The sequence below is a fragment of the Lolium rigidum genome, chromosome 1, assembly GCF_022539505.1.
Source record: "Lolium rigidum isolate FL_2022 chromosome 1, APGP_CSIRO_Lrig_0.1, whole genome shotgun sequence".
Classification (NCBI taxonomy): domain Eukaryota; kingdom Viridiplantae; phylum Streptophyta; class Magnoliopsida; order Poales; family Poaceae; genus Lolium; species Lolium rigidum.
In genome coordinates, this window is record NC_061508.1 from 312,226,131 (window position 1) to 312,247,378 (window position 21,248).

General features: G+C 44.5%; 1 protein-coding gene across 1 annotated transcript; it reads right to left on the reverse strand.

Moving 5' to 3' along the window:
* Positions 1–2,655: 2,655 nt before the first annotated feature.
* Positions 2,656–4,700, reverse strand: LOC124661533. Its single transcript, XM_047199398.1, has 4 exons — positions 4,635–4,700; positions 3,655–4,551; positions 3,281–3,430; positions 2,656–3,051 (listed from the first exon to the last, which is right to left on the reverse strand). The coding sequence occupies exons 1-4, from the start codon at positions 4,695–4,697 to the stop codon at positions 2,656–2,658; spliced, it is 1,506 nt and encodes a 501-aa protein (XP_047055354.1). The 5' UTR covers positions 4,698–4,700.
* Positions 4,701–21,248: the final 16,548 nt, after the last annotated feature.

Sequence of the window (21,248 nt, forward strand, 5' to 3'; positions counted from 1 at the left end):
ATCTCAACAGATGTGGCAGCTTCAAGGAGATTTATGGTCCATAACAGGTCAAATTCAACATAGATGCATGCCATGGATTCCATAGCATGTTAAATGCAGTGCAGAGTTGCTTTCCTTCTGGTTGAATCCAAAGCTGATGAATGGATAAGAATAAGGAAATCAAATATGGAATTTAAGATCATTGGGCTTAGTAATCAGCCATTTGATGTTTGGTGTTCCAGTGAGTGTTTGTATTTACTCCTAGTGTTAAAAAAACAAACATAGCTGCAGCAACACAAGAGCTCGATACTTCTGCCCTTGTTCTCTTCATTTCTGAAAGTTCCTTACACTATGCGGATTGGGAAAATTAATATTATCACTGTTGTAATAGGAAATGCAGGTGACTGAGATTTCCCTATTACTGCTGGTAATAATACCAGGCGAATAAATGATGGCAAACGATGTTAATGAAGAACATATAAATGTTTCTAAGGTGACTCGTCAAAGAACAACATAAAAGAGAAGGCGACTGAAAAACAAGCAGCTAGAGAACAGGAAGCATATCAATGAATAACTACTATATTAAAGTGTAACAACTTCGATTTTTGATAGAATTTTGAGACCATCTCTGATTTCCGCTGGGTTTTCTATGTGTGTAATTTTGGTGCTCTGTAAGATTTTTGGAGGAAGCTTAGAACTCATATGTCACCGACACCTCTAGAGTCATTTTGATTCCGTGGTGGGTTGCCTGGACATTTCAGTGGTGTGGTCGTAGCTCAGACGTACTGGGACACGGTCGTGGGGTGGCGCTTGATGATCTGCACAAACTATCGGGTTCAAAAATAATGTAGAGGGTGGAACCCACCTGCTTGGCCTCATCCTCACCGCTTTGACCAAACAGGGGAGGACAACAAACTCCCAACGCTTCTCCCTGCCGGTAGAATTCCTCGCACCTCACTCCCCGCTACACGCCTCGGGTACCGCTGCCTTCACCTGCCCCCCTCCCTCGAGCCACCGCCTACGGCGAACTCTTCCTGTCCGATTTTGCCCTGGTCGACCTTCTTCGTGGCCGCCGGCAGCATGAATCGAGTCCTCGACTTCTTTTGCCGTCGCGGCGGCCGCCGAGGCATCCCGGCTTCTCCTCCGAGTGGTATGTTGTGCGCGCGTTTTCCGACTACCAGTGCGGCCACCGCGATTTCTCCCTCCAGTACCGTGTCCATCTACTTGATCACGGTTACTCCTCCCGCCCGCTCGCGTGTCCGTCTTTACTTCGCCCAGCTTCCACCGCGATTTTGTCCAGGAGGAAGTAGAGGATAGGCGGGGGCTGCCGTCGGTGGAACCAAGACAGGAATAGGCATCGCAACTGCATACTGCCAGCTTGGGAGATAGATCCGGTGGTGATTCCAGAGATGTGGGACGTTCGGTGGCAATCGGCCCATCTCAGCGTCGTGACAGATTCCAGCTGGAGCAATCTGGGAGATTCACACTGGCGGAAGACTGGTGTTATTTCATCATGCAGCTTAGAGATTTCTGTTAGTTCAGTATGTTGGCGCAAGAAGCTAAGAAATTATGCCTCCCCTTTTCCTCCAGATTTGGTCATAGTTTTTCGATAAAGGGCGCTTTATTACTCGATGTTTCAAGCATTACACCCAGTCTCGTCATAACTAAGATGCACACAGCCGTTTAAGAATCTAATATCCAAACAAAAAAATCGAAAAAAATAAATAAACGAAAAGAGCCAACTAATCTCCAGCTCCATTGGCTTCTATCCTACGGTTATGCAACCACCCATGTTGGGAAATAAACTTCTTGGCCGTATTCTCCAACCGTGTAGACATCTCCATAAATAAATCTTGGTCCTCGAAGCGTTGAAGCGGCGACCATGAACGGAGCATAGCGGTGCACCTGTAGATAACCTGCATAAAAGAAGAAATTTTGTCATTAAAAACCTTTTCATTTCTACATAGCGAAAGCGATCATAGAACTGCAATCACTCCCACCCGGATAATCGTCTTATACCTGGAATCCATCCTATTTAGCCAATTGCCAAAAACGTTAGCAATACTACGGGATGGGTACAGGGTAGAACCTCTCTGAATGGTTGATCATATAGATCTAGCAACCCGACAATTGAAGAAAAAGTGTTTCATTGTCTTATCTTCGTGACAGAACACGCATTTTCTTACAACTCTATCAGTTGCGTTTTGCAATGTTATCTTTAGTAAAAATCACACCTCTACGAAGATACCATGCTCTCTACGAAGATACCGTGCAAATACCTTTGTTTTCAGATGTATCTTCATCTTCCAGATGGATTTGTTATTCAGAATCGGTTGAGTAGGAATGCAAAAGGCTTTGTACATAGAGCCTACCGAGAATACACCATTCTTGGTAAGACTCCATCGTAATTCATCGGTCCCGGGAGCCAAATGTATTGAATCTAAATCTAACCGCCTAAGCAGTTCGTTCCAAGAAGCTAGTCTACATAAAGGAAGATGAAAAGGCAGGACCCGCAACAGCGGCAAATAACTGCAGGTAAACCATATATATTAATAATGAAAAACACATAAACGATGCCAATGACGCACTTTTATTGGCAACAAAAGGAAATCTTTACAAGGGATGATTTAAACAGACAAGTAAACTTGAACTCGACACAAAAACAGCCTGCAAAGTTTACAATACTACAGTAGAGTATCTGGTGCTGAAAACAATCTTCGCCGCGGCGCACGCCCTGCTTCTCAGTTGCCTAGCCACTGTCTCTTGCTCAGCTCTGTCCCTTGGAAACAAGCCTCCTGTCCGGGGAGGCCGCGGGACAACTGCATCACAGTTCTCGCATGATGCTTCGCCATCTGTGAGTAGAACAGTTTCCAAGTGTGGGGCATGATCCATCATGGCTCTTACAAATAACATATGTGACTCCAGTAGGGGCCTAAATCCAGCAAATCGGAGTTCTTTCAACCGCCGGTTATTACAGACTGTGAACCCAGACGCTTTCCAAGAAGGTTTCTCCCTCTGAGCACCATAATATCTTACTCTCCTTTCCCCTTCTTGGCATTGATGTTCGTATATCTGTATTCAAGCAACATAAACTAATTATGTAGCTGATTATACTATACTATTACCAAGTGAGTCTATTCTACATGTTATCATGAGTTAATATCAACAACATTGCTGAAAGAGGAAGCCATGCGTATACTTCATGGTTGTTTCTCTTACATTTGGGTTAAAATGGATTTTACACCATGAAAGGGTTATGTATGTTCCAACTAAATTCAAAAAGAGGAAGAAGTAAAGGTACCTCAACATCGAATATCTCAACAGATGTAGCAGCTTCAAGGAGATTTATTGTCCATAACAGGTCAAATTCAACATAGATGCCATGGATACACAGTTTCTTTAGCATGTTAAATGCAGTGCAGAGTTGCTTTCCTTCTGGTTGAATCCAAAGCTGATGAATAGACATAAAATAAGGAAAATACCAGAAGCATAAGGATTTGCACGTATAGAGGAAGTGCACATTTGCTAACTAATGAGAAGTTTTTGGCATGGTCCTAATCCTAAATCATCTTGTGGTACCTTAAATTTTTGCTAATGAAACTATAATCATATCCACAGCTATCTGCTCCAAACTGAAACATAGTTCGGTGCACGGAAAAACAAGTATCAAATTACCTTTTCTCCTTGGAAGTTTAAGGTTAGGGTATGCAAGTTCGTGGCACCACATAGAACCTGGCTTAAACTAAAGTCTCTGTGATCAATAGTTGCAGGACATAGGAGCAACAATTCCTTAAGAGATGAGACAGAACCAAAACTCAAGGGGGGCTCATGATACAACCAATTCTTGAAATGGAGCCTCTCGAGTTTAGGAAGGCATAGCACCTCAAGTCTTTTCATCCAGGTTACACGGAATTCGAGAATTCTGATATTCGAATTCGGCGCATTTATCTGCCATATCGACCATTTCCCGGCATCACAATTGTCCAGACTAAGATGCTGCAGTTGCTTGCAGCAGTCAAATAAAAGGTGACTTATCTCCCACTCGGCAAAGCACACATTTTGTAGATGGAGCCTTGCAAGGCAACGAATCATACTAGGATATTCACTGAAAAACCCCTCCACATCCCGCGCTCGTTGTAGCTTATCCTTGATTTTACAGTATTCCTTCTTGTCAAGAATAGCAAGGTCCAGTTCTTTTACCATCCCATTGTCAATGGCGTCACTAACTAGCAGGCCAATGTCATACTTGTAGTTGTAGTTGCCGGTCATGTATAACTTAAGAGATAGTCTCGCGACGGTGTCATATGTGAGGTGGGGTTGAGCCAAGAAACTCTTAGTGGCTTTGGTGAGGGACGCCATTGCTTGATCCATCTGTTGTGCAAGCTCAACCTGGTCATCTGGGCAGAGAAAATCCGTAACGTGAAGGTTGAGCTCAGGAAGCAACCAAGGCAAGTTTCTCCAGTGCTTTGACAGAGTGCTCGTCCTTGCTGCCGTTGCAAGGTCTACTCTCCCTAAGATGTGCAGTAAAACATCATCAGTGAGCATGGTGAGCCTATCTTTCTCCTCTGCTTTCTGCAACGAGAAAAAAAGATAACTGAGCTATGCGGATAGAAAATCACAATAAAAAAATAAAAAGAGAAGCCAGGAGGACTTACATGGGCGAGAACATTATTTGACTCAGTGGATGAACCTGGGAATCCTGCCAACACAGTGTGCATCTTTATTTTGACTCAATGCCTGGAGTTGAATTTACACTGGTTTATTAGACACTCTTATCTTATGCACTGCCTCTCGTAGAAAGAAGACAAAAAAATGATGTAAAATGGGTTATCTCCAACAATTAATTGCATGCTCCTAAAATATGGCAGGATTAAACAAACTAGAAAGTGTGTAAATACGATGAGACATACAGCCATCGAAGGGGCTGCACGTTCAAAGGGAAAATTTCAGATCGGGTGGTTCAGGTTCCATGCACGGACAAGGGGATTGGGATTTGGTTTTGGGACTCCCAAACTGGAGCAGGTTCAGGTGGTTTTAGGAGTTCCCAAAAAAAATTAGCGATCAAAGCGTTTAGGCACTCTGCTAGAGCAGCATTTTCACAAATTTTTGGGCAGTATGGCGGTTTATATAGGGATTGGGAGTGAGTATAGGGAAACTGCTGGAGGTGCTCTTAAACCTGTAATAATAAAAAAAACATTGCTAGGGATCGCCTATTTCTTACTCCCTCCATTCCAAATTAATTGACATAGATTTGGATTGTATCTTACAAAATCTGAGTCAATTAATTTGAAACAGAGGTACTATCTGACAAATATCAGGTTTCTCTACAAGCACGGACTGCTCCAAGCTCTCAGGGGCGTCCTCCCGGCCTGACAGCACACCTACTCCTCACCTTCTGCCGCGTTGAGCCATCATCCTCACGGATCATGCGCCTAGCCAGCATGCCCTCACCCCTCATGAACCCTCCGCCTCTGCCACACGCGTTCTGCTAAGTCGTGTTGTTGCTCATCGTCGAGATGTCAGATATGTATTACTGTCTGATGCTGATGGTTGCATCTTGCATGGGATCTTTGCTGGTCTGGCCTGCACGTCAGTTTTGATTTGATTTCATGTTCTGAGAGCAGTCACAGCGTGGCGCTAGTCCATCAACAGTTGCTGATTTTGATCCTGGGTGCCTGGCACAAGAATTGTTGCCCAGCGCTTAGTCGTATTTTGGCTCACGGCGTGGAAATCTGAGGCATGTTAGGCGGTAGCAGGAGTTTAATGAGCGTCTCAAATAAGAGACCAGCATTGGGAGGGATGGATGCTTCGCTACCTACTATGTTTATTTTAATTATTTTTATTACTTAAGCGCATTCACAAGCGTTTGGCATTATGGGTGCTCTTAGAGCCCCAGCTTGGTGTTGACTTTTTTTATTTTTGATCAATTAATAAAATGAAATCTTGCTGTTGATGTCACATGTTCATTTTCTTCTCCCAAGCCGTGGGTGCTTTGATTCACAGTGTGTTTGGCTGGGGGAGAGTTGGAGGTGGGGAATGGGAGTTTGAGGGATCTGGAACTTATAATCCGTTGATTGGTTTGTGGGAATGGGATTTGAGGAGGGAAGCGGAAGGGGAATTGGCAAGGCAAACTCCCTCAGATCTCTTCCCTGGGGAGACCAGGTAATTCGGCTGGGGATAGAGAATTGGAAGAAGAAACACGATCTGCAACCAATGGAGAAGTCCAACAAATCCTGGAGAGGTTCTGCGAGCACCTGGCAGTGGCCGCGGAGGGCAGTTCAGCACACGAGGCTCTTCTCAGTTGCCGTTCAGGATGGGTTGATCTCTGTCAAGGGCCGTGTGAACCCAGGCGCCAAGTCCGGCCTCTACAAATGCAGCATCGACGCTTACGGCTGCGACGCCTCGGCAAGCTATACGCGGATGAGAAGGGATTCTTCCTGCCATTGGTGCAGGTTCAACTGTTAGGGCTGGCCCGACGTCGACCGGTATCGACTCGCCGAAGTGCTTTCCCAGCGAAAGCAACCAAAGTAGCAAAGGTGAGTCACCTATATAGTGAATCAGGTGAAAGCTAGGAAAATTAGGAGGCTCTATCGCCAAAGTTGTTGGCGTTCGTGCATGTATTGAGCTAGCCAAGCAGATCGATTTTGTTGCTTTGCCATAGCTAGCTATCTTAACTTTGCTAGTTGATGAAGATGAGCTAGCTCCCTAGAACAAAGAAAGGCCGATTAGTTCGGAGAGATCTGTGCTAGCTTCGTACGGCACGCGCGTCTAATCGACTGGTCGGCACCGGACGCATATGTGCCAACAGGCAACAAGCTCCCGTCGCCGGACGGTGACGAGGCAATAGCTAACATCCCACGAACCTCAAATTCCCATTGCTAATTCCTATGGCACACCAAGGGTGGGATTGGGACTAACAGCGAAATTCACTAGGCTAATCCTCTAACGAACTCCCCCACTTCAAACTCCCATGCCCTTTCCCTAATGTTACCAAACACGCTGTCAGTGGAATTTCTCGTGGACAGGAAGACACCCTTACGAGATCTTGTTACAAGTAAGAAGTTGTGGAGTACAAAGTTTCCAAAGGGGGCCTGAATGGATCCTAAACCTGGGGCGGATCTAGATGGTAAGTACTAAGTACTACTAATCACTGGATGTCTAAAAGCTCGTACCTTTGGCGAAAACAGGAACACGGTGCGGGAGCGGCAGTGGCGGCAACGCCCGCGAGATGGCCCGGGCGCCCGGCGTCTTCGGCGGCGTGCGAGAGGCGTCGGCAGCTCGCGAGCCAGAGGTGGCAGACGAGAACAGGGACACGTTGCGAGCCAGAGGTCTGGTGATTAAAAGGGGCCACACGGCCCCCAATTTCATTAAAGAAATTAGAGTCTGTTATACAACAAAACAAAAACGGATACTCCAGCAGGAACCTCTGCTACTCAACACACCACTACCACACAGGAAATCTAAAGCCGGAGCAAAAAGACTAAAACTTATTACAACTTCTCTCTTTTTAGGAACTAAGGTCTAAGTCTTTTCATTAGGAGCACATAGAGAGACTCCAGGGGTAGACAGTAACAAAGACATGCAGACACATAGTCGAAATCCATCAACCGTCGCAGATTCTTCCTGTTACAGGAGCCCATCCGTGTCTCCTCCCAAAAACTTCTTTTGCAATTCTTCGCATCCGCTCAGCCACCCGCGGCACGGTTCTTCTGACCTTTTCTTTCTGAAGAATGTTCCAATCATCCAAGAGACGGCACATGGAGAAGATAACATCAGTAGGGTTAGTAGGGTTATTAGGCATCTTCCTTTGAAAACAAGAGGAATTTCTTGTTTTCCATAAATTCCAAAGTAAAGCCGTAGTACCTACCATGACCACTACTCTATCCACACCAAAAAAATTCCTGTAACCAATTCTGGCAAAGATCATAAAAGTTCTCAGGATTCCTCTCTATCCCTAAAGCACAACTTGCTACACTCCAATTAAATCTCGCCAAGGGACACTCAAAGAACAAATGATTGATACTTTCATTACCACCACAAAACTCACATAAGATACTCCCTTTCCAGCCTTTCTTAGCCAAGTTATTCTTGGTTAAGATTCTATCCTTCACAATTAGCCAAATAAAAGCTTTGACTTTAAGAGGTATTTTCATCCTCCAAATCATTTTGTACGGGAATAAAATACGTCGAGCTATCAAATAAGTGTAAAGAGATTTAACTGAAAAAGCCCCAGATTTGGTTAAAGTCCAGCTAACTCTATCAGGTTCCTCGGTTAGATTAGTTCTTCTACAAATATCTAAAATCTTGTGCGAGCCAGAGGTCTCAGGTTTCGGCGGCGAGAGCAGCTGCGGTTTGGAGTTCAGTTTTTTTTTCAGACAGAGCTGCGGCAAGGGAGGGCAGTCCGGCCCGTCGGGCCCTCTGAGGCGCACGTAGGGCCAGGGTTTCATGTCAAAGAATTGAACCTCTACGAAAACGACTCGGTAAGAAAAAGGAGAACTCGACTCGCTCTCGGTTGTCCCCTTTGGGTGAGGCCAGGCTGTCGTCGATCCTGCCCCTTTTTTTTTGGAAAAGAGGAATCCATCTTGAAATAGCCTTTCATTCAGTTATTTTAATATAACAATGATATGGTACAACTGCTAGAGCATCAATACAATCGCGTTCAAGAGAAAATATAAAAAAAAGATAAGATAAAGAAAGCTAAAAAGGTCGGATCGACGAAAACGAAGGTGTTCGTAGCCGCTGCGTCCTCCGGAGCATTCCCACCACAGTCCTAGTACTCTGAAACGTCGCGTACCAAGCAATACCTTCAAGAAGCACAACATTTTGTAGTTTGCATGATAATCACAGCTAGGCCTCGGCATACAGTTTTCGGTCTAATTAGATGCTATCCCTGGCTTCGCATTGTGGCCTGCATGATTTTTAAAGTAGTTGCAGGCCAGACTCACTAGGAACAGCCATTTTGCGAAACTACCATCGGCATGACAAAAATCGGCAACGTGGTGTCCTCGCTAAGCCAGTGAGAGAGATGGCATGAGCTTGGCAGCAACGATTAAATTGCGGCGTGACAAATTTGGTCACCACCCCCCTCCCCACGAAATGTCGCCCTTATAGATGCGACCACCATTTCCCCCTCTTCGAGCTCCCCCATCGTTCGAAATCAGTGGAGATGGCGGGAGCTTCCTCACCGACTAGGTCCTCCATCTTGGTGACGGCATGTCGGCACCTCCGTTGATCACGGGTTTGGTGTGTCCTGCCGGATTCTCCCTCTTCCCCGACCTCGGTGCTAAATGTTATTCCTCTAACTATAAGGAACCTCTGGTCCTTGATGTTGTAGCTTAGATATGTAAGATTGTGGTAGATGTGTGTAGCTCGTTAGTGGAGGTTGTTTATAAGTGTACAATTCTTATAATTGTTCTTGGTTGCCTATAGGAGATCATGCATGTTAGCTCCCCGAAGATCATGCTTGTTAGCTCCCAGATCTGTTTGCTCCCTCAGTCAAGAATATTGACATGTCATGGATGCAGTCTCCCACTATTTTGCATGATCCAGCTATGTATGGACGCAAACATGTAATGGTTTGGGAAGGTTATCTGCCAGAGTTCATTCTAAACGTACCAGATGGTTGAGCCCATGAAGAATGGGGAAAGTTGTATCCACGGCTTAAGAGAGCCATGAAGAAGGTTCTGAATGATGTTCACAACCTTAGTATGAGTGGTCATACACTACATTTATTTTTGGTTAATACACTTAGATGCGTGTTTTTTTTATGAAAAAATTAAGTGGTCATACATCAAAGGAAGACTTTGTATGAGAAAGTTATGCTTGTTTCAATAAACACTGCGTAAAATCGATTACAAACATAGACTCATATTCTAAATTCAATGTAAATAGCATAGCTTTTACAGAGAGATTTGGCATTGACTGGACCTTAGTACATACAATATAAGCTCGAGTTACTTATCCTTCATACTCGTAGAATTGGAGACTTTAGAGATTTCTAAATATTTAAAAGGCACGTCATAGTTTCTCCGACCATACAATCACCCCCATTAAGATAACACTGATTTTACCCGTGGCGGCATCAACAATCGAAAGAAATTTTCCAGCAACACAGATAATCATGACTGAGTTGCGCATCAAGCAATAATCAAACATCTTGATTGTTTGAATTACGTTAGATTTTTAAAAAACTTAAAGATTTGCCATTGAGTTGGCATTATTTGTATGTTTTTAGGTTTTACTTATAATTAAATGTGTTTTAGTTTTATAGTATTACGTGATTGTGTTTTAACAACATATTCCCTCCATTCCTTAGATTAGAGCGTAAAAGTTTCAGCATGTTTATTAAGAAGAGCCATGCACCTTAATATTTGGCCGGTGGCCTCTGTTAGGGCATGTACAATGGTAGGGAAGCCACGACTTCTCTTGTCAGTCCACATAATCTAGAGAAGGCAGTGCGTGTAAGTAGTACAATGCATTATCTCTTATTGTCATTGCTAATAATAAATGGTAATTAATTAATTTCATGCAACTAAATGCAGAACCAAGCAGTTCAACAAATAAGATTAGACATATCACATGTTGACACGGGTGGCGCCAGGGTGCACCCCTCCTTCGACGGCGTGTTCTGGGGAAAGTCCAGCGATGTGCCCTGCTTTGACGGTGTGTTGCAGGGCGAATCGAGCGGCTCGTCCTCCATCGACGGTGTGTTCTATAGCCAGTCCAGTGGCTGCGGTTGCCTTGGGCTATCTAGACCTGGCCGTGGTACTTTGCCCGGTCTCCCCCTACCTCGCTCGTGTCGTCTCCTCCTCCCCCTCTTCCTCGATTGTGTCCTCTCTCTCTCTCGTACATGTTCCTGCATATGGTAATCTGGACTTTTTTGTCCGGCGACCTCCGCGCTCGCCCTGCACATCATTGTTGCCGCTGCCGCCGGCAGAACCATGCAGGCCCACGTGCTCGTCTAGCACCACCGGGAGGCCTGAGGCCTCCACCATTGGCAAGCCTGGGAAGGCCGGCGCCAAAGCCAGTCAGGCCGCCGCGGTCGTCCGGAAGCATGCATGCCAACGCCGCTGCGCGCCCAGCAGCACGGGAATGTTGGTGCGGCCATCTAGAAGCACGCGAAGGGCCATGCACGCCCAGCAAGGGAAGGTCGCCGCAGATTCTAAACTGATGGCTTTGTTAATTCAAAGTTGGTCCTGTTGGATTGATCTGTCAGGTTAATATAACTGTCAGGTTCAGTTAACAGAGATATTCAGAAACACTTAACGTTAACAGAATAAGGGGGCCCACAGGACCAACGTCCAGGAGGACCTTTTCTGTACGTGACTTATCTCTAAAACGCCCTGATCGGGGGCACCTTAACCAACTGATGGTTCTGGTCCCCTGTTGCATGCGCATATAAATATGGGGGAGCCCCTGGCGGCTGGATCTCACGAGTTGAAACCTAGCATCGCTGCTCCCCAAAATCCCAAAGTCTCTGCATCGATCGCAGTCCGCGCACAAGCAACGGGAAGACTGGAGCCTCGCCGTGCTCGTACCTAGCCGGTGCGTGTGGCGCCCGGAGGGGATCGGGAGGATCTCCGGATCGTCATCGACCGCAAGTTCGTCATCAACACCGCCACACCAAGCCTGCCTCACGCAGGCATCGATGGGATCTTCGATGCCCCGTAATGCATCCCTAAACCTTCTCTGTTTGTGATAATTAGGTGTTCTAGTGTCTGCTTCTGCGATCTTGTGCTACTCATGCATTTTTAGGCCTAACAATGGTATCAGATGCCCTGTGTTGCTAGCACTAGAACCCTAGTTGTGATTAAGATCATGTTTTAGGCAATTATGTTAATGTTTTAGCCTTGGATTAGCCCCTGTTATGGATGTCTAGCTCTCAGATCGGTTAATTTTGTATCGAATTAGAACCATCTGCAAGCAATTATGAACCCTAAATATGAATTTTGGCACAATTTGGAGGATGAGAACCTCACCTTACGCCACCGGGTCGCTGCCTATCCCTCCGGGGGCCGTCGGAGCAGCCGCTGCTCCGGCGAGGGCAGAGATCCCGCGCCGCCGTTTCCTCCCGACGGAGGAGCGTGCGGGTAGACGCGTCGCGAGACGCGGAATGGACGCACACGCGGGTGGCCGTCGCACCGCCTACCTCTGTCGTCGCCTAATGGCTGCCGGCCTTGCCGGTGAGCACCACCCCGCAAGTAAAACGGCGCCAGTAGCCACGCTCGACGAAGCAGCGCGCCGGACATGGTCCATAGCACGCTGCTCCGGCGAGCGCCGCCACCGCGCCGGCATGACGCAGGGCAGGAACGCGCCGCCGAGGCCGTGGTCGCCTCGCGCGCTCGTGCCGTGGCCGGGGCCGGGGCCGTGGCCGCCTCACGCGCCCGCGCCGCCGGGCCGTGGCCTGTCCGCCTCTCCGACGGGAGCGGAAACATCGGGGAGGAGAGTCTCCTGCCGCCGCTCACGCGCGAGAAAATCGGGGGAGGAGGAGGGTTTTTTTAGGGTTAGGGCTCCGGCTGCCCCTTTTTGATCCGGCCTTGAATGATCTCGGCCGTCCGATCCACTGGACGGCCCAGATCGAGGTGGAGCAGCAGCTGGGCCGAGGGTCCTTTTTCGGCTGCATCTGAGAGTGGGCTTCGGCCCAGGTTGTTGACGGTCCAGTGTTTTCTGGGCCGATGATTTTCTGTTTTCTTTTATGTTTTTCAGTGCACTTTTATGTTAATACTTATGTTTTATGCACTGTAATAAACAGAAAATAATTGCCTAAAATAATATGATCAGAAAACATGCTTTTGTTCTAGACAGAAATGAACCAACGAGATTTTTTGTTTAGAGTACTTAGCATGTTTTAATGTTGAATCATCAAATTAAGCATGACATATGTTGTTCCTTAAATGATTTAAAGTTGATGTTTATTTTGAGAATGTTATGGCTGCACAATAATTCTGACCAACGTTGTATTATTTCTGCATCTCAACCCTTAATGTTGTTCTAATTCATGTCATTTCTGCCCAACGGTGTTTGACATAGAATAAGAATTTTATGGCATGTTTATTTTATATTCATGCAATTTTACTTATGAATGTCCATGTCAATTTTCAGCTTCCGCTGCGATGCGTTATGATGCTGTCGAGCAGTTGACCGGCAGCAACTTTCCTCGTTGGAAGAACTCCATTGAGCTATGTTTGGCTTTCAACGAGTTTGATTATGCCTTAAGGGAGGATAAGCCCGTGGCGCCAGTTGCTGGTGCCACGGGGTATGATGAACTAAAGAAAACTTATGACTCCAAGATGGAGAAGTGGGACAAATCCAATCACGTTGCAATGCTCGTGATGAATTCTTCCATTTCACCTGAGATTATTGGGGCTCTCCCCAAGAAAGATACTGCTAAGGAATTTATGGAAGCCTTGGAGGAGCAATTCAAAGGCTCGAAAAGGTTTATGCTCATGAGCTTTTTCACAAGCTACTTGGCAAGTATAAAAATGATGGTGATGTTAGGGGACACATACCGAGAATGATAAATGCTTCAAATAAACCGAAGCACCTAAAGTGTGAGCTCGGTGACAACCTCCTTATCATCATGATCTTGGAGTCCCTCCCCGAAGAGTTCGATCAGTTCAAGATCAACTACAATTCCATGAAGGAGAAGTGGACACTTGCTGAGATATCCCCTCAGATTGTCCAGGAAGAAGAAAGAATGATGAGGCAGAACAAGGATCAGGCTTTTCATGTTGGCTCCTTAAAGAGAAAGCATGACGGGCCAGGCCCTTCAAATTCGCCCAAGAAAACCTTCAAGAAGGAAATGCCAAAGTTTAAAGCAAAGGAAAAGGATAATGGACAGTCTTCAGCACCTACTGATAATGTGTGCTTCCACTGTAAGAAGGAAGGCCATTACAGGAAGGACTGTTCTGAATACCTCAAGTGGATGATGAAGAAAGGTACAAATGAAATCACCTTTGTTGATGAAATGTTATATACTGATTTCTCTTGTACATCATGGTGGATTGATTCAGGTGCAACTGCTCACGTTGCTAATTCTATGCAGGGATTAAATATGATCCAAACCATAACAAGCGGGGCAAGACGACTGAGAGTTGCAAATGGAGTTGAAGTTGATGTAGAAGCTGTTGGGTCATGATGTCTACGTTCCCCCTTCTTTCCTGTAGACAGTATTGGGCCCCCAAGAGCAGAGGTTTGTAGAACAGCAGCAAGTTTTCCCTTAAGTGGATCACCCAAGGTTTATCGAACTCAGGGAGGAAGAGGTCAAAGATATCCCTCTCATGCAACCCCTGCAACCACAAAGCAAGAAGTCTCTTGTGTCCCCAACACACCTAATAGGTGCACTAGTTCGGCGAAGAGATAGTGAAATACAGGTGGTATGAATATATATGAGCAGTAGTAATGGCGCCGTAAAAGTGCTTGTCGGCGTGCAGATGGATGGTGGTAGTATTGCAGCAGTAGTAACACAATAGAAACAAGTAAACAAGCAGCGATAGCAGATATTTAGGAACAAGGCCTAGGGATTAGACTTTCACTAGTGGACACTCTCAACATTGATCACATAACAGAATAGATAAATGCATACTCTACACTTTTGTTGGATGATGAACACATTGCGTAGGATTACACGAACCCTCAATGCCGGAGTTAACAAGCTCCACAATAATGCTCATATTTTAGTAACCTTTAGTGCAAGATAGATCAACAGACTAAACCAAGTACTAGCATAGCATGCACACTGTCACCTTCATGCATATGTAGGAGGAATAGATCACATCAATATTATCATAGCAATAGTTAACTTCGCAATCTACAAGAGATCATGATCATAGCATAAACCAAGTACTAACACGGTGCACACACTGTCACCTTTACACACGTGCGGGAGGAATAAAACTACTTTAATAACACATCACTAGAGTAGCACATAGATAAATTGTGATACAAAACATATTGCAATCATAAAGAGATATAAATAAGCACCTCACTATGCCATTCAACAGTGAATAAGTATTCTGTGAAATCTAGCCTAAGAGACCCACACGGTGCACACACTCGTCACCTTTACACACGTGGGACAAGGAGTCTCCGGAGATCACATAAGTAAAACTCACTTGACTAGCATAATGACATCTAGATTACAAGCATCATCATATGAATCTCAATCATGTAAGGCAGCTCATGAGATTATTGTATTGAAGCACATAGGAGAGAGATGAACCACATAGCTACCGGTACAGCCCCGAGCCTCGATGGAGAACTACTCCCTCCTCATGGGAGCAGCAGCGGTGATGAAGATGGCGGTGGAGATGGCAGCGGTGTCGATGGAGAAGCCTTCCGGGGCACTTCCCCGCTCCGGCAGGTGCCGGAACGAGACTCCTCGTCCCCCGGATCTTGGCTTCGCGATGGCGGCGGCTCGCGGAAGGTTTTCCGTATCGTGGTTCTTCGCATCGGGGTTTTCGCGACGCGAGGCTTTATATAGGCGAAGAGGCGGCGCGGGAGGGCTTCGGGGGGCCCACACCATAGGGCGGCGCGGCCCCCCTCTCGGCCGCGCCAGCCTATAGTTTGGTGGGCTCGTGGCCCCCCCCGACCTCTCCGGTGTGTTCTGGATGCTTCCGGGGATTCTAAGATCTTTGGCGTTGATTTCGTCCGATTCCGAGAATATTTCGTTACTAGGATTTCTGAAACCAAAAACAGCGAGAAAACAGGAACTGGCACTTCGGCATCTTGTTAATAGGTTAGTTCCAGAAAATGCACGAATATGACATAAAGTGTGCATAAAACATGTAGATAACATCAATAATGTGGCATGGAACACAAGAAATTATCGATACGTCGGAGACGTATCAGCATCCCCAAGCTTAGTTCCGCTCGTCCCGAGCAGGTAAAACGATAACACGGATAATTTCTGGAGTGACATGCCATCATAATCTTGATCATACTATTTGTAAAGCATATGTAGTGAATGCAGCGATCAAAACAATATATATGACATGAGTAAACAAGTGAATCATATAGCAAAGACTTTTCATGAATAGCACTTCAAGACAAGCATCAATAAGTCTTGCATAAGAGTTAACTCATAAAGCAATAATTCAAAGTAGAGGCATTGAAGCAACATAATGGAAGATGAAGTTTCAGCGGTTGCTTTCAACTTGTAACATGTATATCTCATGGATAGTTGTCAATGCAAAGCAATATAACAAATGCAATAAGCAAGTATGTAAGAATCAATGCAAAGTTCACACAAGTGTTTGCTTCTTGAGGTGGAGGGAAATAGGTGAACTGACTCAACAATAAAAGTAAAAGAATGGTCCTTCGAAGAGGAAAGCATCGATTGCTATATTTGTGCTAGAGCTTTGATTTTGAAAACATAAAGAGAGCATAAAAGTAAAGTTTTGAGAGGTGTATGTTGTTGTCAACGAATGGTAGCGGGTACTCTAACCCCCTTGCCGAGACAAACCTTCAAAGAGCGGCTCCCATTTTATTTTATTTTTGGATGGCACTCCTTCCAACCTTTCTTTCACAAACCATGGCTAACCGAATCCTCGGGTGCCTGCCAACAATCTCATACCATGAAGGAGAGTCTTTTTATTTTAGTTTTATTATGATGACACTCCTCCCAACCTTTGCTTACACAAGCCATGGCTAACCGAATCCTTCGGGTGCCGTCCAACAATCACATACCATGGAGGAGTGTCTATTTTTGTTAATTAATTTGGGATCTGGGAATCCCATTGCCAGCTCTTTTTGCAAAATTATTGGATAAGCGGATGAAGCCACTAGTCCATTGGTGAAAGTTGCCCAACAAGATTGAAAGATAAACACCACATACTTCCTCATGAGCTATAAAACATTGACACAAATCAGAGGTGATAAATTTTGAATTGTTTAAAGGTAGCACTCAAGCAATTTACTTTGGAATGGCAGGAAATACCATGTAGTAGGTAGGTATGGTGGACACAAATGGCATAGTGTTTGGCTCAAGTATTTTGGATGCATGAGAAGTATCCCTCTCGATACAAGGCTTAGGCTAGCAAGGTTGTTTGAAGCAAACACAAGCATAAACTAGTACATCAAAACTTACATAAAAGACATATTACAAGCATTATAAGACTATACACCGTCTTCCTTGTTGTTCAAACACCTCACTAGAAATTATCTAGACCTTAGAGAGACCAATTATGCAAACCAAATTTTAACATGCTCTATGTATTTCTTCACTAATAGGTGCAAAGTATATGATGCAAGAGCTTAAACATGAGCACAACAATTGCCAAGTATCACATTACCCAAGACATTATAGCAAATTACTACATGTATCATTTTCCAATTCCAACCATATAACAATTTAACGAAGAAGAACTTCGCCATGAATACTATGAGCTAAGAACACATGTGTTCATACGAACCAGCGGAGCGTGTCTCTCTCCCACACAAGCATTTATTCAAACAAAAACAAAAACAAAAGCAAACAGACGCTCCAAGTAAAGTACATAAGATGTGACCGAATAAAAATATAGTTTCAAGAGAAGAAACCTGATAAGTTGTCGATGAAGAAGGGGATGCCTTGGGCATCCCCAAGCTTAGATGCTTGAGTCTTCTTGAAATATGCAGGGATGAACCACCGGGGCATCCCCAAGCTTAGAGCTTTCACTCTCCTTGATCATAGTATATCATCCTCCTCTCTTGACCCTTGAAAACTTCTTCCACACCAAACTTTAAGCAAACTCATTAGAGGGTTAGTGCATAATCAAAAATTCACATGTTCAGAGGTGACACAATCATTCTTAACACTTCTGGACATTGCACAAAGCTTCTGAAAGTTAATGGAACAAAGAAACTCATTCAACATAGCAAAAGCGGCAATGCGAAATAAAAGGCAGAATCTGTCAAAAACAGAACAGTCCGTAAAGACGAATTTTAAAATGGCACCAGACTTGCTCAAATGGAAAAACTCAAAACTAATGAAAGTTGCGTACATATCTGAGGATCACTCACGTAAATTGGCATAATTTTCTGAGTTACCTGCAGAGAATTAGACCCAGATTCGTGACAGACAGCAATGCTGTTTCTGCGCAGCAATCCAAATCTAGCATCAACTTTACCATAGAGACTTTACTTGGCACAAAAACATGATAAGGAGAGGTTGCTACAGTAGTAAACAACTTCCAAGACACAAATATAAAACAAAGTACTGTAGTAAAAAAACACATGGGTTATCTCCCAAGAAGTTCTTTCTTTTTAGCCATTAAGATGGGCTCAGCAGTTTTAATGATGCACTCGCCAGAAATAGTATTTGAAGCAAAAGAGAGCATCAAGAGGCAAATTTGAAACACATTTAAGTCTAACATGCTTCCTATGCATAGGAATCTTGTAAATAAACAAATTCATGAAGAGCAAAGTAACAAGCATAGGAAGATAAAACAAGTGTAGCTTCAAAAATTTCAGCACATAGAGAGGTGTTTTAGTAACATGAAAATTTCTACAACCATATTTTCCTCTCTCATAATAACTTTCAGTAGCAACATGAGCAAACTCAACAATATAACTATCACATAAAGCATTCTTATCATGAGTCTCATGCATAAAATTATTACTCTCCACATAGGCATAATCAATTTTATTAGTTGTAGTGGGAGCAAATTCAACAAAGTAGCTATCATTATTATTCTCATCAAGTGTAAGAGGCATAGTATAATCACAACAAAATTTACTCTCCATAGTAGGTGGCACCAAAAGACCACTATCATTATCATCATCAGAAATAGGAGGCAAAGTATCATTAAAGAAAATTTTCTCCTCAATGCTTGGGGGACTAAAAAGATCATGAAAACCAGCTTCCCCAAGCTTAGAACTTTCTATATCATTATCAACAATGGTGTTCAAAGCGTTCATACTAATATTACTACCAGCATGCAAATAAGATTTCATAGGTTTTTTAATTTTCGCATCAAACAATCCATGTTTTAAATCAGGAAATAGAATAAGAAGCTCATTGTTGTCCATTATGCCAAACTAGTGTAAACAAGAAACAAAAAGATGCAATTGCAGGATCTAAAGGAAATAGCTTCGAGCACACACACGACGGCGCCAGAAAAGTACTTTACCTGGAACCGGAGTATGAGTGCCTTTTACCTTTCCTCCCCGGCAACGGCGCCAGAAAATAGCTTGATGTCTACGTTCCCCCTCCTTTCCTGTAGACAGTATTGGGCCCCCAAGAGCAGAGGTTTGTAGAACAGCAGCAAGTTTTCCCTTAAGTGGATCACCCAAGGTTTATCGAACTCGGGGAGGAAGAGGTCAAAGATATCCCTCTCATGCAACCCTGCAACCACAAAGCAAGAAGTCTCTTGTGTCCCCAACACACCTAATAGGTGCACTAGTTCGGCGAAGAGATAGTGAAATACAGGTGGTATGAATATATATGAGCAGTAGTAATGGCGCCAGAAAAGTGCTTGCTGGCGTGCAGTTGATGGTGGTAGTATTGCAGCAGTAGTAACACAGTAAAACAGTAAACAAGCAGCGATAGCAGTATTTAGGAACAAGGCCTAGGGATTAGACTTTCACTAGTGGACACTCTCAACATTGATCACATAACAGAATAGATAAATGCATACTCTACACTTTTGTTGGATGATGAACACATTGCGTAGGATTACACGAACCCTCAATGCCGGAGTTAACAAGCTCCACAATAATGCTCATATTTTAGTAACCTTTAGTGCAAGATAGATCAACAGACTAAACCAAGTACTAGCATAGCATGCACACTGTCACCTTCATGCATATGTAGGAGGAATAGATCACATCAATATTATCATAGCAATAGTTAACTTCGCAATCTACAAGAGATCATGATCATAGCATAAACCAAGTACTAACACGGTGCACACACTCGTCACCTTTACACACGTGCGGGAGGAATAAAACTACTTTAATAACACATCACTAGAGTAGCACATAGATAAATTGTGATACAAAACATATTGCAATCATAAAGAGATATAAATAAGCACCTCACTATGCCATTCAACGAAGTGAATAAGTATTCTCGTGAAATCTAGCCTAAGAGACCCACACGGTGCACACACTCGTCACCTTTACACACGTGGGACAAGGAGTCTCCTGGAGATCACATAAGTAAAACTCACTTGACTAGCATAATGACATCTAGATTACAAGCATCATCATATGAATCTCAATCATGTAAGGCAGCTCATGAGATTATTGTATTGAAGCACATAGGAGAGAGATGAACCACATAGCTACCGGTACAGCCCCGAGCCTCGATGGAGAACTACTCCCTCCTCATGGGAGCAGCAGCGGTGATGAAGATGGCGGTGGAGATGGCAGCGGTGTCGATGGAGAAGCCTTCCGGGGGCACTTCCCCGCTCCGGCAGGTGCCGGAACAGAGACTCCTGTCCCCCAGATCTTGGCTTCGCGATGGCGGCGGCTCCGGAAGGTTTTCCGTATCGTGGTTCTTCGCATCGGGGTTTTCGCGACGGAGGCTTTATATAGGCGAAGAGGCGGCGCGAGAGGGCTTCGGGGGCCCACACCATAGGGCGGCGCGGCCCCCTCTCGGCCGCGCCAGCCTATAGTTTGGTGGGCCCGTGGCCCCCCCGACCTCTCTCGGTGTGTTCGGATGCTTCCGGGGATTCTAAGATCTTTGGCGTTGATTTCGTCCGATTCCGAGAATATTTCGTTACTAGGATTTCTGAAACCAAAAACAGCAGAAAACAGGAACTGACACTTCGGCATCTTGTTAATAGGTTAGTTCCAGAAAATTCACGAATATGACATAAAGTGTGCATAAAACATGTAGATAACATCAATAATGTGGCATGGAACACAAGAAATTATCGATACGTCGGAGACGTATCAGGTCACTCATCTTGGAGCTCCACACCGGCTTTCACCTTCATTTAAATAATGTTCTTTATGTACCTACTTTAAGTAGGAATTTGATTTCAGTCTCTTGTCTCGATGATAACATGTTTGAGTGCAAGTTTGGTAACAAACAATTTGTTTTAAACTATTGTAATAATGATGTTGGCCTCGGTGTCAGACGAGGCAAACTATATATGTTATCTATGAAAGATTATGTTTTGCATGTGAGTCATATTTCGAATGTTGAGAAGAAATGGAAGGGTACTAGCACTTCTTCGAAATTGTGGCACTGTCGTTTAGGCCACATTTCGAGGGGGGGAATGGAAAGACTTATTAAAAATGATGTACTCCTCCCATTAGACTTCTCTGATGCGAACAAATGT

Excerpts from the sequence above, each read along its gene's own strand:
- LOC124661533 (XM_047199398.1), bottom strand. The coding sequence starts at position 4,697 with ATGCACACTGTGTTGGCAGGATTCCCAGGTTCATCCACTGAGTCAAAT. Across the intron at positions 3,431-3,654 it reads TAAACTTCCAAGGAGAAAAG|CTTTGGATTCAACCAGAAGG; the intron begins GTAATTTGATAC and ends TCTATTCATCAG. Across the intron at positions 3,052-3,280 it reads TTGAGATATTCGATGTTGAG|ATATACGAACATCAATGCCA; the intron begins GTACCTTTACTT and ends GCTTGAATACAG.